The sequence below is a fragment of the Nanorana parkeri genome, unplaced genomic scaffold (assembly GCF_000935625.1).
Source record: "Nanorana parkeri isolate BGI_ZX_2015 unplaced genomic scaffold, ASM93562v1 scaffold2209, whole genome shotgun sequence".
NCBI classification, from domain to species: domain Eukaryota; kingdom Metazoa; phylum Chordata; class Amphibia; order Anura; family Dicroglossidae; genus Nanorana; species Nanorana parkeri.
In genome coordinates, this window is record NW_017308477.1 from 81552 (window position 1) to 97787 (window position 16236).

The following is a 16236-nucleotide window of genomic DNA, read 5'->3' on the forward strand; positions in this document are numbered from 1 at the left end:
ACCACCCCTTTTAAAAAAAAAAACCCCAAAAAACATTAAAAAAAAAAAAAAAAAAAAAACGTACAGAAAAGTAATTTTGGCCCTAGCAGCAGGCCTTAATCACAGCCATTTATCGGTTTACTTTTACCGCTGATACCCAGAGCCCTAATTTCTTGTTCTGGTATCACAGACACAGAAAGAGGAGAAATCTCCCCACTGGGGTCAGAAACAAATAAAAATCTACCAGACCTTTCAATAAAAAATAAGCCTTAGAGAACAGGTAGGCAAAATTCGGCCCTTAAGGCAAGATGACATATCCCATCATGCCTCTGCCTGGGAGTCATACCTGTGGCTGCTAGAGTCTTGCAATGCCTAAATGGGACCCTTTAGGCCCCTTTCACACAGGCAATCTGATCAGGTCCACATGTCAGTTTTTCAAGCGGACCCGATCAGGAATTGCAGTTTTTTTCCTCCATTGCAAGATGCAAAAAAAAAAAACCCTGAATAGCCAGGGATATCACAGCGGCGACATCCACTTCATACTGCTGTGATCAGAAGGGGGATCTGTGCATGGATCCTCTCGTGATCAGCCCATGTGAAAGGGGACGTAGTCTTACCATAGCTGAAGGGCCAGAGTGTGCTTACACTGTTTTAGGGGTTTCAGGACAATGGCTCCGGTCCTGGCTTCACCACCTGCTGAGTCACTGGTATAAAACAAGCATGCAAGGTGGTAGTTCAGACTTTCAAGACTTCAAAAGACATGGTCCTAGGTTTAGGTACCAACAGCGGTACAATTTTTTTTTTTTCACAACTCCGATACAAATAGAATGTACAATACAGAAGTCTGTGCAAGGGACAGGCTGTTGGCTCCTCTGATAAGAAACCAAAACAAATGGCTTCACATACATATAAAATGCTCCATAGCTAGAAGAATAAATACAGTCCTGTCTGGAAAAATGTAAGCTGTGTATAAATTCCATGAATCATCCTATCACTAGAATAAGCTGATAAACACAATGCTGCTGCTTGTGGATATTTGATCTACTCTGTGTAATGATATTTCCTTTGCCAAGGTGAAGTGAGCGGCTCTGCGTAGAACAGAAGGACAGCTGTTTCTGTCCAAATTATTCTCATAGTTTACACAGATTTCAGATTTTTTATTACTTTGCTTCATTCTACATCAAGAGCTGAACAAAACAAAAAAAGACTAATAAGTGTGTGGAAGGACAAAAAGAAAAAAAATAACTTAAGGTTATTTTTGGTCAAAAACTAAAAATGAAATCTGTATTTCTATATTGAATTTCCATAGGTCCTTTCGCATGCCAACCATAGCGATCTAGACGATCGCAAACTTTACTGATTGAAGCTGTCCAAAGTATATACTTCAATGCACTTACACCATTTCACTCAGCCCTTTGAAAATGCACTTCCTTATGTCATAACGCTAAGCCTGGTGTCCGAACTACAACTCAACGTCTGTACTTCACACAAAGTAACATTAGCATTGCTTGCTGGAAACAATGCATGATGGCATATGTAGTCTGGAGAAACTGGAGATTGCATCTCTTTCCCTGCTTGTGATGCAAAGCATACTGGGGGGTCCAGGAAGTTGATAAAAGTGATGAGCAGAGAGAAGGTCGCACTGACCACATAAGAGATTTTTTCAAGTAAACTTTGATTACATCAAGAACAATTCTAGTATGTATTCCTATTACAATGCTGAGGTTATAACAGGATATTATATGCTGGGACTTTACAACTCCTTTAAGTTCGCTACTCAGTCATGCCTACTTGTAAATATGGAACATGCCACAGACAGCTTGATGCTAAAGAACAGTTAAACGGGCAACAAAAAAGGCATCTCTCTAATTAGCCGCACGAAACTGATATGATTATGCCATGATTAAGCCCAGGTGGTGAAACGCAACTTGAGAGGCGTTGGGAGTCGGAGAGATGTTATGGTGGTCTATACCTTGTATTTTGAAATTTGCATGGAATTTACAACAATAAAGTTGGATTTTTATTGACCTTGGTTTCGTGCGGCTGATTATAAAGATATTGTTTGACAAGTGGGAGCACACTGCAGCCTGCACCCAATGTCTGTATTGACCTGCAGTCTGGCGGAATTGGAGCGGTGAGTCTTGCTTTTTTGGATATAGGCAACAGAAGGTATTTAAACGGGCTAAAATCAAAGCAAAATTAAAAAGATGACAGTTTACCACCTGGACATCTAGAATATTAAAAACACATTGCTGTGTTATATCCCTGTCTTTCCCCCAATAAAGTGCATTATACTTCAAGAAAGATGAAATTTGGGCTATTAAATAAAATACAAATGCATCTAAATAAGGAACTCAACATTAGCATCTCACATTGTTGTGTACTACTAATCCATCTTTTGTTGCAGCAAAGGAGTTTACAAAAATGATATATGTATACATTTTGGAAAGGTCAGCCTCCAGATTCTTCTCAGTACAAGTACAATGTCCTGTGTATGCTGCAAGCTATACGACAGCATCAACCATGGTTACGGTTACTCTGTAGCCAAGGACATAGGTAGTGCATAGTTTTAAGTGCCCAGTGATCAAACACAAGTCTTCCCAGGTTACAGTATTAAACAGTTATCCAATTGTCTTAAAGTTAAAAAACATAAAAAAATGTTACATCTTAGGACTGCAAATTGAATGTGTTGCCAAAATAGAGAGTAGCCATAGACAAATGTACTGTACATGGCCTGGGATAACCCCAGTAAAATGGTTACAGTGTGTATGCATCAGATTTTCCATTTATGTTTTTTTAAATAAAAGTCATTGATACAAGAGTAATACAATGTACTTGTTTTGGCTTGAAACACCAATTGCCCCTTATACATCTTGGAGACTCTGTGCCTGTATGCCCAGGTTTATCCACCATAAGAAGCCATTATAAATGGGTGTCATGTTCAGGAAAAGGCATGTCATGGTGTGCCAGAATCCTTGCGGGTATTGGCCACCTCTGGGGTTCCCACGGCGGCTGTGGATGACTCGACCTATCGCCCTCTAAACATCTAGCAAAAAATAAAAAAATTGGAGGATTGTATTGGAGATGGCCATTGTCAAAGTGTCAGGCGGTGCTAGATTCAGTCAGGGAACACATGCATAACAGTGTGTCTGCCCTGGAATGGATTGTCAGTTCTGGGCCCAAAGCACTTTAGGCCAAGAAAATGGTTACATTGTGGATATCATTTTTGTACGTAGGTTTATTGCTAAAATATATATTTCTACGAGATTAGGTTTAAAAAGCTAAGGTTTTAAGCATGGGAGCGTAAAGTTTTTTATTGTTGTTAAGGGGTAGGATTGTGGTTATTGGTTAGGTTTTTTAAAAAAGGTAAGTAGATATATAGTACATTTATAGATTTAATTCAATTTTGTTTGAACTAAGCTTTTGGGGTGAAATTTTTGCTGTACGAAGCGCATGTGCCCCAAAACAACCTTGCCTATTTCATCACAACCAATAATGTAAGTCTGAGTCAGCTAACTTGCTGATAGGGACTGCATGGCTATCTGGCAAAAGGCTATACCCTAGCAGTAGAGAGGCTGAGAAGTTGCAAATTAAAATGTTTATTCCTTCCATTGGCTCAAATTGTTATATTTAATACAAGAAAACTATGGAAGAGAAAGCATACAAATGTGAAGGCCACCTAATTACAGCGAAGAAAATACAGCAACAAATAGTCTACCTTTAATGTCAGGATTAGACATCTCACAAGCCAAAAGCAAAAGCTGCCATCATCCATTACCCCACTAAAGCAACATATCTCATTTCTGTCCATTGTCTTCAATAGATCCGAATTAATACTGGGTGGAAATTAAAACAGAAGGTCAGAGGCAGCCATGATTAAATGATAGCAGCTAGGAGATGAAATCCAAGCAGCCAAGAATCTGAATAAAGCCTTCAGCACATTTTCTCAGAGGTAGTCACCTGGAGCATTTTCAACACAAAGCTCACTAAGCAAACAGAGAAAACGACACATCCAGGATGTGTGAACCTGGAACATGCTAAATGCTGATTTGCATGAACGATGAAAGTTACATGGAGCACTTTTCACACGACTTGGGCGGGATGGCTGCACTTTAAAACTCAGGACGAATATGTCTCAATGAACTTTAACATTTAATATGAAAGAAAAAAAAAAAGAAGGAAAGTTACATGGAAAGGTATAACCAATGTCTAGCTGGCATCATCTCACTGCACAGGTAGCCTGGTCCTTCATATGACATGACGATCATAGACAATACATTGGTTAACCAACAATAAAAATAGTTCCACCCTGGCTGACCATCTTAACCTGTTGGACCTAGGTATTCCAGGGCTGCACACAGGAGGTACAACACACGTTTAATCTAATGCCTTGAAAATATATTCGAAAACCTAACAACCAATTCCACACTCAAAAGGATAAGGAATAAAAATTTCCCCAAAATACCTATAAATATTCGTACATGGGGACTGCTAAAAAGAAAAAAAAAAGAAAGAAAAGTTCATATGACGAAATACATACATTTTAAAATAATGCCAAATGAGCCCATACTAAAAAGTACAGTAGTTTCAGCATAACCATGTATACAGCAGATGAAGGCAGTCAGCCTAATTTTAATATGGGAATAAACCAATTAAACACTTTAATTCCTAGTTTAGAACCATCTAGTCAGTAAGAAGTGAAAGCCACTGAACTCGAAGACTTCACCCATGCTACTCTTCCTGTGAGTGGTCACAAGTAAAATTAAATCATTCCAAGGAAATGGTCCCTAATACCATTAAATGGTTACACCCTAGGGTGGATGACAGATGGATGAACACATGGATATGCAGGTATTTAATATTATCCTACTCAAATCTTAAAGCGAGTGTCATGAAGAAAAAGTAAAAAATAAAATGGGGGTTGCCATTGCTAACTTCTCCATTGAAAATGCATGTTCCCTGCCTGTCATGCTAAATCTTTGGCTTCAACACCAAGTCTCTGACCTGGAAGAAGTGCATAGGTATGGAATTCCCACACTATTCCGACACATTTACAGCAGTTCTGCTTTCTTATTCAATAAAGCCAGACACAGGCCAGCAACTATAAATTTTCTAAAGAGATCTCATTGGCAAAATAGAAGACAGTGCGCATGCCCAGAGATAAAATCGGTACTCAAACACAAGGTGTAAATCAATGTCAAGCCAGACATTAAATGGCCCTATTTAGATTAGCAATTTGCCCATTTTATACACTGTTGATACCTGAATAGCATAAAAGCTGAATAATCAGGAAGCGAAAGTCTTGAGCTTGGTTCTTACAAATTTACAAAGCTATTTATTACAGAGTCTTTATAACACCCTTTTTTTTTGGAACAAATTGCCTAAATCTGTCAAATAGCATAATTTTAATCTACCATCAATAGTGGCATAGCTAAGGATCTACAAACCCAAATCTGCTAGCCCTTTGACCAAGTAGTTCCCTAGCACACACCCCTCCCCTCCTTGCACGCCATAGCCCTCCCCTCTTGGAGTGTCTAATTATTCTATACTGGCTCAGTTCCTCCCCCTTCCTACATAATCTTTAAAGCTAGCAGGGGGAGGAGCAAAGGAATACTATAGTATGTCAAATGATTGACAGGACTTGGTGTGCTGGGGCTGCTAAAAATAACATCCAAGATGTCCATGCCCAGCAGCAGGGCTTTTGGGTGTGTACACAAGGGAGGCATTTAGAGATAAAATAAATTACATTAATGCATTAACAAGTTTAATGCACTTATAACCTTAAGGATGTTCGTTAAAATAACTAGTCCAATGACATGGTCTCTTTAAAGATAAGGTCCAAAAAACAAAGTGAAACCAATCACTGGGACGCTAACACTATCCAGAAAAAACTGCAAATGCGCATAATTTAGAATTTTTACCCAGTTTAACTAAATTTGAGTTCCCTATAATCCAGTGCACCCACATAACACAGAAACCACCTCAATGCCAGTATGAGTGTGGTAGGTACATACTTCCAGAAGCCTGTGCTAGGTGACTTCCGCTTTCGTTCCTTTAACCAGCCTTGGAAGGGACAGTAATTTGTGGTGGATTTGGACTGGTGGCTGTAAGAAACAAACTGGCTTTTTTTCACATCAGGCTTTTTGAAAAGGAGTCAGCAAGGAGGGCGATAAAAAGGGAGTGGTGTGGACTGGTGCAAACACATGTGCCTGGGAATTACAAAACCACATACTCAGCAGAAAGGCTGTGTGTACCTCAACTTTAATTTCGGCTGGATTTTTCCTTTTACACCCACCCAGTTTTCTGTACCAGGGAAGGAGATTGTACCCACTGAATATTCCTTGTTGTGGACAGCACAACAGTCGCTTGTAAGCGTCACCAACTCTTTAGTAGGGTTGAGCTCAAGTTTGGTCCAAATTTGAGTTCTTCTGAACCCAAGAAGGGAGTTGTCAGTGCTGGGGAATTCCCTGCCACACAGCAGTATGCAAACAAAGGGGCAGGATGCCGTTGACATCATTGACCTAGATGGACAGCCATATTTGGTCTAAATGTCCATGTGACCATACAAGGTCACCATGCTGTAGCTGCAGGGTGGGAAATCCATTGGCTGCAGCTTATTGGGTGGGGAATGACAGCTTCCTTCTGGGTTCTGACTAAACCCAAGCTCAACTCTAAAGTGATCTTTGGTGGGCTTCCAAATCAAAATTTTGACGCTATTTTGTCTTGTGAGGCAACAAACTGATCCCTTTAGTCCAGCCTTTCTCAACTTTTTTTTTCCAGTCACTGTACACTTTAAACATGATAAAAATCTCAAGGTACACCAGTAGAACAAAAAAAATTTAAGGGGGGGACCCCACACAAACACAACTGGCGTTTCTCCCTTCACATCAGGAGCACAACCCCCCCCCCCTTTTACATCAGAGTTCCCCTTTCACATTAGAGTCCTACTATCACATTAGAGGAAGCCTAGAAATTATTTTCAGGTTTCAGGGAGTCCCTATTTTAAAAAAGGCAAGGAAAAGGAATGTAGAGTACCTTGAGTATCTGACACCAAGGACAGAGTGTGTTTTATATCCAGTTATAATCTTAAAATAATTAATTTGAATGAAATGTGATGTTATCTATTGTATTGTGGTTCTCAAATAAAACAATAGTTAAAAAAATTGTTGTTAGAAAAAAATCCATACAAAAAGCCCTCCAATTATCCTTACTGCCTATTCCGGAACATAAGTGTTTAAACACAAGCGGAAGAAAAAAACCTGTATGAATGCACCTTTGCAGGTGAGAGACAAGCAGAAAACATGAATACAAGTGGTGTGTAGGTCGCCACATGACAAGAATCAACAGAGGAGTGTCGAGGCTGAACTCCTATTACAGGCTGTGAAAACACTGCTGCTTTCCAGATATTCAGCCAGCGAAAGATTACAAGCACACAAAAGGATATTTACAGCCTTTTGTGATAAAGCCACTTGGCTTCATTTCATGCGCTACAAGTGACCAGGTCAGAAAACACATTACACTTTCAAAAAAATTTAATCTACTTGAGGAAAAACTAAAAATATGGGGAGGCAAAAATTCCACCATGCAGCATTCAAAAACCACATGTCCTGATGGGGATAAAATGACATGAAATGTCAACATGATTACTTCTAGTAGACAAAGACACGTAACATTGGTCTCCAATCAATACGACTATAAGAGTACCTGTCTTGGCTACAAATTCCCAGTTCTCTGTCATGCTGGGGAAATAAAGGGTGAACTTTACACTGGCATAGCTTTTCCTTCAGATATTTCATAAAGCAGGGGACAGTTTAGGCAATAAATATTTGCCACACACAGAACAAATAAGTGTTTTATAGGCCAAAAAAATATTTCAGATGTGCGTGGATGATGGCCAGTTCAAGGAAAAACCTTAAAGCTATAATTAGATGCTACTCATGACACAACCTAGGAGCAAGCTAATTATTATTTTTTTAAACCTTCTCAATCTTCCTTCCTCTTTCCTAATGGGTCCCCAGTAGCTCTTCCTGCCATGGCAGACCTCTTCTTATGGTACCCTGTGAACCCTGTGGCTCATGTGAACCCTGAACTCCAAGACTACCAAATATTGTCTTAATCCAAGAGTCATGCGTATTCTCATTTATGTTTTTTGTATATTTCTGCAAAATTCTGTAAGTCAAAATGTGAAACTTTACCTCTACCAGCAAAAAAAGACCAGACACTGCTGAGCTCTCCTTGTGCTGGGTGACCGAACTCCTCTCCTCCCCTCCTGCAGTTTTCTGCAGGCAGTTTGTAGTAGATGGAGCTACTGTTCCCCTCTTACAGCTCTGCACTTACAGGGTATATGCAGCACAGTTTTGATGTCACAGCTACTTTTATATGATCATATCCGGGCTCATAAAAAGGCATTTAGTCCACATAAAGCGGATTTATATAAAGTTTTTGTGAGTTCGGTTTTCAGTACTTTTAGTCACTAGATCAGAAGTTTGCAGACAAGAAGTTCTGACTTTACTAATCTGTATACACATCATGTTCCACATCAGTGACTGACAGTGTTGAAGCCAGTAGATTAGCAAGCAGCCAGGCAATTCATTTTCAGAAAGCAGTCAGCCATGACAGGTTTAATTTAAAGCTGCATTCTGCCTGAATGTTACTTTCCTATTTCCACTTTACAAATAATTATTTTTCTCTAAAACAATTGACATTTCACAAGTTAGAAAAAAAAAAACCCACAAATTTCAAAGAAAAGGATACAACTTGCCATTGCAGTCACATCGAGTTCACTTAGATCAGCAGATCCTGGGCAGCACTTTTTGAATTCTTTCTTCAAGTCAAAAAAGGAGTAGAAACATTCAGGGAGAAGTATATTCTGTTGAAGAAAAAAATAAAGTCACTGCAAAACATTTAAACCCAAAATAAGTTATGTATTCCTAGTGGCTGCCTATATGTCACTCACCCAATAAAAGCTAGGACTTCAACACTGGAGCAAAAGTGTAAGCACTGCCCATTAAATTCATCAAGCAATGCAAAATATCTCCACCAGTCCTGATAAATCACTCTATACCTCCAAGTTCAATACAGGTCTTGGCAGAGTCATCATGCTACTATTAAGTTACTTTAATTCAAGAGATCACTATACATTTAAAAAACACAAGTGCTCTTAGCATAGTCAGGCAAACCCGGAACTTAGCAAATATATCCTTTAACCTCTTATTTCATGTGCTTTGACAAACCTTCAAGTGCGCTGGCACCAGGAGTTGATCACATCTCTGTTGCAAGTGTGCTGCAGGGTGCATTGCAGTGCGCTGCATTAGGGCAGTCCATTCATTTAAGTGGGCTGTCTACTGCATCTTAAAGTGCACTAAAATAGATGTATGATCCTTTCTTTAAAATTTGCACTGCACCATACCACATGGTAATAGGTTACCAAACATTGTGGTGCCATGCAATGCACATGCGATGACTGGGTATGTTGGTGACATTAGGAAATGATGGCTTCACAGCGCACCCAACAGTGTAACGTACAGTCTTGTGCGATGTAGGATCGCGTGAGGTAACACACGCTCCCGCATTGCAGAGCCCTCGTAAGCTTTTTAGATTTAAGTGGGAACCAATATCTACTGACCTATTCAGATGATCCATTAACTTTATCACTACATGCCTTTACCAAATTAGTAAGGTACCCTAACATATTTCTGTTCACACAGGCTTCCTTTTAAAACTTGAAAGCTCAAATTGCTGACTTAAAGATGGTCATCAAGCCAATCCCATAACTTGAATTATTTCGGAGTGCCCGAGCTGGAACAAGTAGGCAGTTTGGGTGATCAGTCACCATATATTGCATGCTTGCTCCAGGTCCATAGCTCTGAATATATTGACATTATAGGAACAGCATTATCATCAGGCAAATAAAAAGTTTTGAAAGTCACACTGTTTCTTCCAAGAATCAGCCATTAGAGCAATATTAGCAACAGCACATACCCATATTGATTACAACAATTTTAAAAATGAACTATAAAATACATGACAGTCTTGTCCTGCCATGGATCTTATTTTGGGAACCTGAGGAAGATCTCATACCAGAATCACAACCTACTTCCTTGTCATAGGCCATAAAATAGGGAAAAATACTAAAGGCTTAGCATCCTCCAGATGTCACCATCGTCCTCTCTCATCTACAGTGGTGTATGCGTAAGTATAAACATAACAGTTAGCATAGCAAGTGATTAGTGCCGTCCATGTGTAAAGACACTACACAACCTACAGCCACATGTAGACTGTGCCAGGACTGGTGTAAAAACAACCCACCCAATTTCAACCTTGTGGTGAGATCACTGGGTAATATGGCACAGCTTTACAAGTTCTCAAAATATTTGCTCATTTGGTTACGGTATTCAATACATGCAGCTCAGCCTTGAGACACAGGACATTTTCCCCTGTTTCTTCTAAACATGAGCCTATATGTTGTTTAAATGGAAATACAGGACAGATCTACATATACAGTAGATAGAGGAGACTAACGAAATTAAACAGTTGTCAGAACAGGACAGGCAGTGATAATGATCCAGAAAAGGTTCCAGATGCCATTTAATTTGATGCGTCCCCAAAGAAAAGATCTATCACTGGAGCGAGCTTGGAGGTGGTCACTTTACAAAACACACAGGAACCATGAGGAACAAAAGTAGCCACCCTCCAGAAAGGACAGCGTCAGCACCAATCCAGAGATGGTTTGAGGATCTATAGCTGAGTGATACACAAATAAGATACATTTTTTGTTAATAGTTAAAAAAGGGACTTTAATGCATTGAATGCTTAAATGTCATTTTAAGTAGCAACGCCCCAATGAAGAGCCCATGTATATTAGTCACTTATCACAATGGCTAACAAATCATATGGCAAGCTTTTAAAAAACACAGGCCAGAACATTAAGACACTGCCATGAAACTATGTTAACAGGCTTTTCACTACACAGGTTTCACATGAAGCCATGTAAAACCTCTTAAGTAATCACAATAATCCAAATGTCCTAATTCACCGTTAAATATCCCTGCAAATTTCCCTGTATCAGCCATAGATGAAGAACAATTCCTCTGTCTCTGAGGATGTTTCAGGGCAGTTAAGCTCACTCTAGCACCACGCAAGCGGACAAACCAGTCCTCCTTGTCGACCTGGTTTCTGCACCCATCTCACTTTCGTACACACCTGCAGGGCCAGAAGCAGAGGAGTATAGGATGGTTTGCTCTTCAGGAGAGAGAATAGTCATGTTCTGCTTACCTTGAATATTCCCTGAAACTATATTAGTCAATATTTACCAAGAAGCAGGTAAATAAACACCTGCCAGGACGAGAAAGGCGAGCAGGAACAACAAAATCAGCTTGCCAACATTTTCAGGCAAGCAGACTTGAGTGAAGACATTTATAGACATCTATAGCCATATAAAAAGGTGTACCTGGAGGGGTTGGGGGCAGCAGAGCGAGAACTGCTACAATACACGCTGGGGAAAGTGAGCGTGCTACAATGGAGCTGAGCTTGTGTAGTACTTGGATCAGAAATTTAGAAATATACATTTGCCCTAATTCTAGAACATGGAAGAAGGACATGCTGTTCATATAGTTAGCGATTATGAATTAAATATGCCATGGATTTTCCCCATCTTTTATGCACTTTACTAGGCTGAAACACATTCAGCTCCTTAAATTCTGAAGGGTAGAAGTTTTAAAAGGGATTTGGTCAACCACCTTTAATGCAGTATTTTAGTGGCTTCAAGGTTTCCAGTTAGGACAGAAAGATTGATAAATGCAACTTATCTGAACAATGGCTAGCATGTATATGGGCTACCTAGATTTCTGAAAGACACAAACGTTTAGTTAGTCTGCCACATATCAAGCGTTGGGCTTGGGCAATACAGGACTTAAGCAAGGAAGGGAAAAGCATTTACAATCATTGGTCGTCTTTCAGAATATCCATTTGGAGATAAAAGATTTCACAAAATGTAGAAAGCCACTAAGAGTTAAAACGTGGACCACTTAAGGGCGCCCCCCCTTAAGTGGGGGTCATTCAGCTGAAATTCAAATTTCCTTATGGGCTTTATTTCTTCCCCTTGCAAAATCACTGCAAATATTTAAAAAAAATTATATCCATCTAACATTTTCAGGGCTTTCTGCTTTTAAGCAGCTGTAGTCCTACAGTAATGGCACAGAGCAAATCAATGTGATACTTGGTCAAGTACTGAAGAGCAACCATACGGTACGGTTTTTTATCAATATTGCAAAGCAAGCTAGGATCAAAATCGCCCTAATGAAACATGGCAGAAAAGATTTTTCAACATTGCCATAGTTTTTGTATTGATGCTGTAAATTTATTGGCCAGTTTTGACTTCACAAGTGACTGAATTTTGGGGAAACAGGGGGGGGGGTGCTGTTTGATCAAACTTGTGGAAAGTAGATTTCTTGGTTTCCAACTATTAGCTTGCAATTCCTGGTGGATGGATTGGTTTGAAATGGACTAATGATGGCAGTGTAAGGCCATCTTGAGAGTAACTGCCATATCCAAATAAAGTCACGTGAAAGGTAAAATAAACCCACAGCTGAAGAATCTCTACCTGAAAAATTATAAAAGTTCGCCAGCCAGGGGATACTAATAAGTGGAAAAAAGAAAAAAAAAAAAAAAACAGGATGTTAATTTATAACACCATTAACTTTTTAGAGCCCAAGGACAAATCTGACCAATAGCATCAAATTGTTTAAATTTAGAGCTCCCGACTTCCTAAACCAAATAGTAGGATATGATAAGCATTACACCTCATTAGTCCATTGAACGACTGCTGCCAGGGCTTATAGTATATATCTAACAAAATTAAGGAAACTTCCTTCAAAAATGAGCCAAACTACACTGTCTAAATAAAGTGATTGTTTTGCAATGTAATTAAGCGATTTGCTAATAGTGGACGATCAAGTTTACAAAAGTATATTACTTCACCGTTAATAAAAATGTGCAGGTGCACACAAAGCTTAAACGGCTGTCTTTAGACAAGCTAAATAGTTCAGCAAGGAATGTAGAAGCTCCACATTATAGGTCTGTTCAGACATGAAATGTAACATGGACATCTCCAGCGGTCTTAGAATTTATTATCTATGAAAAGGACCTGAGGGGTATTCTAAGGAAGATCAGAGGAAGATACAGAGTTGCTTTCGCTGCAGTGACACAGCCTGGGTGAAGAGCTGATATTTCAGGGTATTAGAAATGGTTTCATGTAACCAAACAACAGTAAATGGAAAATGCTGAATTAGACAAGCTAAAAGTGCATCTGTAAACCTATTCAGCTGCAAGCAAAGGGGAAAGGAAAATAGACAAAAAAGTAATTTAAAAAAAAACGCAGCTGTTGTACAATGGCTATATATTCTTACAATAAATCCTTCCTTTTCCCAATGGAATGTATGATTATATTGCTATGCATGCATCATGCTCCTGCATAGTAACCAAAATAGACACAAAGCTCAGGCTCACAGTACTTATGACCAAACTTATTTGTATAATGGCCACCACAGACATCTACCAGTCTGTGACCAATAAACCGTGGTTAAAAAGGACTCTCCCAAAAATACACACATTTATTTAATCTCCACTGCCCCCATCACTATTTTTTTTTACTTTTATTTCTCTCATCTTTTGATTTTATGTATAATTTTTTACTTTTTAAATTTGTGTTAGCACTTGGAGGGGACAGGTTCTCTTTATTGAACCCGTCACTTCCAATACACGAGTCCTAGCACAGCACTGTGCTGTGCTGGAATTCCTGTGACAGCTGAGAGGGGAAGGCTGCTAGTGCAGCTCTCGCCTCTCACGGTTTATATGTAGCAGAGCGGAGACAGTCTGTTCTCCGCTCCCCACCCTCCATCTGGAGAATCGTGACCAACTACCTGCTGCAGGCGTCGGGAGAATCTACACCCCGTACCTCCCATAGGGTGGGCCTCGATGGCTTTGTTGGAAGTGTGTGTGTGTTTTTTGGTACAAGGTTGAACATTAAACTACTTGACAATGTCTCACATCTCCCAGAGACTTTGTTGGTTGGAGAATATAACTGTAGGTGGGAAAAGGGCATGCCACCTAAAGTTCTTAGGTGGACAGAACAGAGTTGGAATTATGACAAGGATATACGATTCTGGGAATATCCAAGAAATAAGAAGCCACATGCCGACTCAACCCATCTTGCTGCACCTATAAATTAAATATCAATTAATCTCTTGCAGTAAGGGCCAGGCAAAAAGGTGGTACAACACCTTCTTGCCTGGAGCCCACATGGGCAGATCTGGCCAAATTGTTTTTGACCTATGGATGCCCAGCAAGCTGTGCTACATCTTCCACCAATATTATGCGCAGGGAAATAAAATGCAGCAGAATATTGGCCAGAGCCATAAGGAAACAATGGAATCTCAACCATGTGCATAAGTTAAGGCCACTTCAAGGGGGAAAGGGCTACCTCTAAAATCACCTCTGCTTTCAGAGACTTATGTAAATGGAAACAACCTGGACCCTGAATGATCTGTGGCAATGCAAAAGCAGTGACTCTAATATAACACTATCTACAAGAAGATGTGCCAGGTTATCTCCCTCCTTAGTGGAGGGCCTAGATGGACCCATTCCCACTGACAAAACCAAAAGCATATTAACTTTCACTCTAAAAGGAAAGATTATTTCACCCAACCCCACTACCAGAAGTTCCTGACCCTACTTAGTACTTCCCTGAGTAAATACATTACCACTGAGATGCTTTATCCTAAAGCTGGCCATACACCTATAGATTTTCGATCGGGAACTTTCCTTGCTACCAAGAACCCTCTTTCGACTCTAGCTCAAATAGCCCATCAAGCACAGACCAATGTCTATTTCGATAATCTGAGTTAGCAATACGAACTGACCAAATTTTGTCAAACAGAAGGGATTTTCGTTTGCACATGTGCAGTGTTCTTCGGCACTAATCCATCGATTTTCGCACGATTTGAAAACAAAACGTTTTCCAGCCCGACTGATCAAGGAAATTCGGCCAGAAGTACAGCAATTAAAATAGTTGGTGTTCCATCAACTGATCAATTATCATTCGAAAGACTATTCGTGGACAATTTCAGAAAGAAAATTGATAGGTATATCCAAAAAGGTATCAGTTACGCCAAAAGCAGGCAAAGACCACACTTTACCCCAAAACCATCACCCAATTTTTCTTTTAAATTTGCAGTTACATTTTTGCAATAATCTTGGCGGATAGATTTTAAAACTAGTTTAAGCTGGTACACCCTGATCAAACAGGCTTCATAGCTGGACAAGAAGCTAGAGACAACACAATACGAGAGATGCATTTGGTGCAGCATCACTCTACTCTAGGTCCCTGCCTCCTTCCCTCCATTGACACTGAGAAGGCATTAAAACAGGGTAGACTGGATGTTCGATCCCACCCCAACCTAACCACTGAACAATCACATTCTCAAACAATTCATCCCCACACAGCTACCTCCTCATGTATCATTTCCCCCTCCTCTTTCAGAATGTAAGCCCTCAGGGGCAGGGCCCTCCTTACCATCCCGTCTTGAATTGTATTGTAATTGTAATGTCTTCCTTACATTGTAAAGCGCTGCACAAACTGTTGGCGCTATATAAATACTATATAATAAATAATAATAAATAATAATAAATGTTCTTGGTGGAGGTTTTAGAAGTCATCCTAAACGTGACCCCAGCATGGTATCACAACTATAAGGTCCATATCAAGGTAAATGGCACATCTCCTTAACCTTTTCTATTAGGTAAGGCAGAAGGCAGGGGTGCCATCTTAATTCCATCATTTAAAATAATCATTTTCATTCTGTTGTAAGGGGCAGACTGGACATCTGGCTTACAGATCAAAGTTTTGAGTCTACAGTTGGCTTCATTGAACTTCTCCTGCTATCCATTATGAAAACAATGATTGGCACAAGACCTTTCACATGGCTAGGTGTAATACATATACTGAAGATGAACATCCTGACATCTTGATCTTTCTGCAGATAATCCCTATCAAGATCCCCAGGACCTTCCCCTCCCGACAACTCAAAAGCTTATTTACCCAATTTGTTTGGGTCAGGTCTAGGACAGGTTATGGTTATCCATGGAAAAATGAACAGCAGGTAGAAATTCAGCACATGCACCATGGCTCTCAGGGGATCTCCACAACTTATCAGACGCAAATCCACCCAGTAATACACACCCCCTTATTATGAGATATTA

The 16236-nt window shown here is 39.8% G+C and overlaps 1 protein-coding gene across 1 annotated transcript in view; it reads right to left on the reverse strand.

Moving 5' to 3' along the window:
• Positions 1 to 16236, reverse strand: part of ESRP1 (epithelial splicing regulatory protein 1) — a 65551-nt gene that overhangs the window by 32354 nt on the left and 16961 nt on the right. Inside the window, 1 exon segment of the mRNA XM_018573024.1 lies at positions 8734 to 8848. Within this exon segment, the coding sequence (XP_018428526.1) occupies positions 8734 to 8848 (115 nt within the window).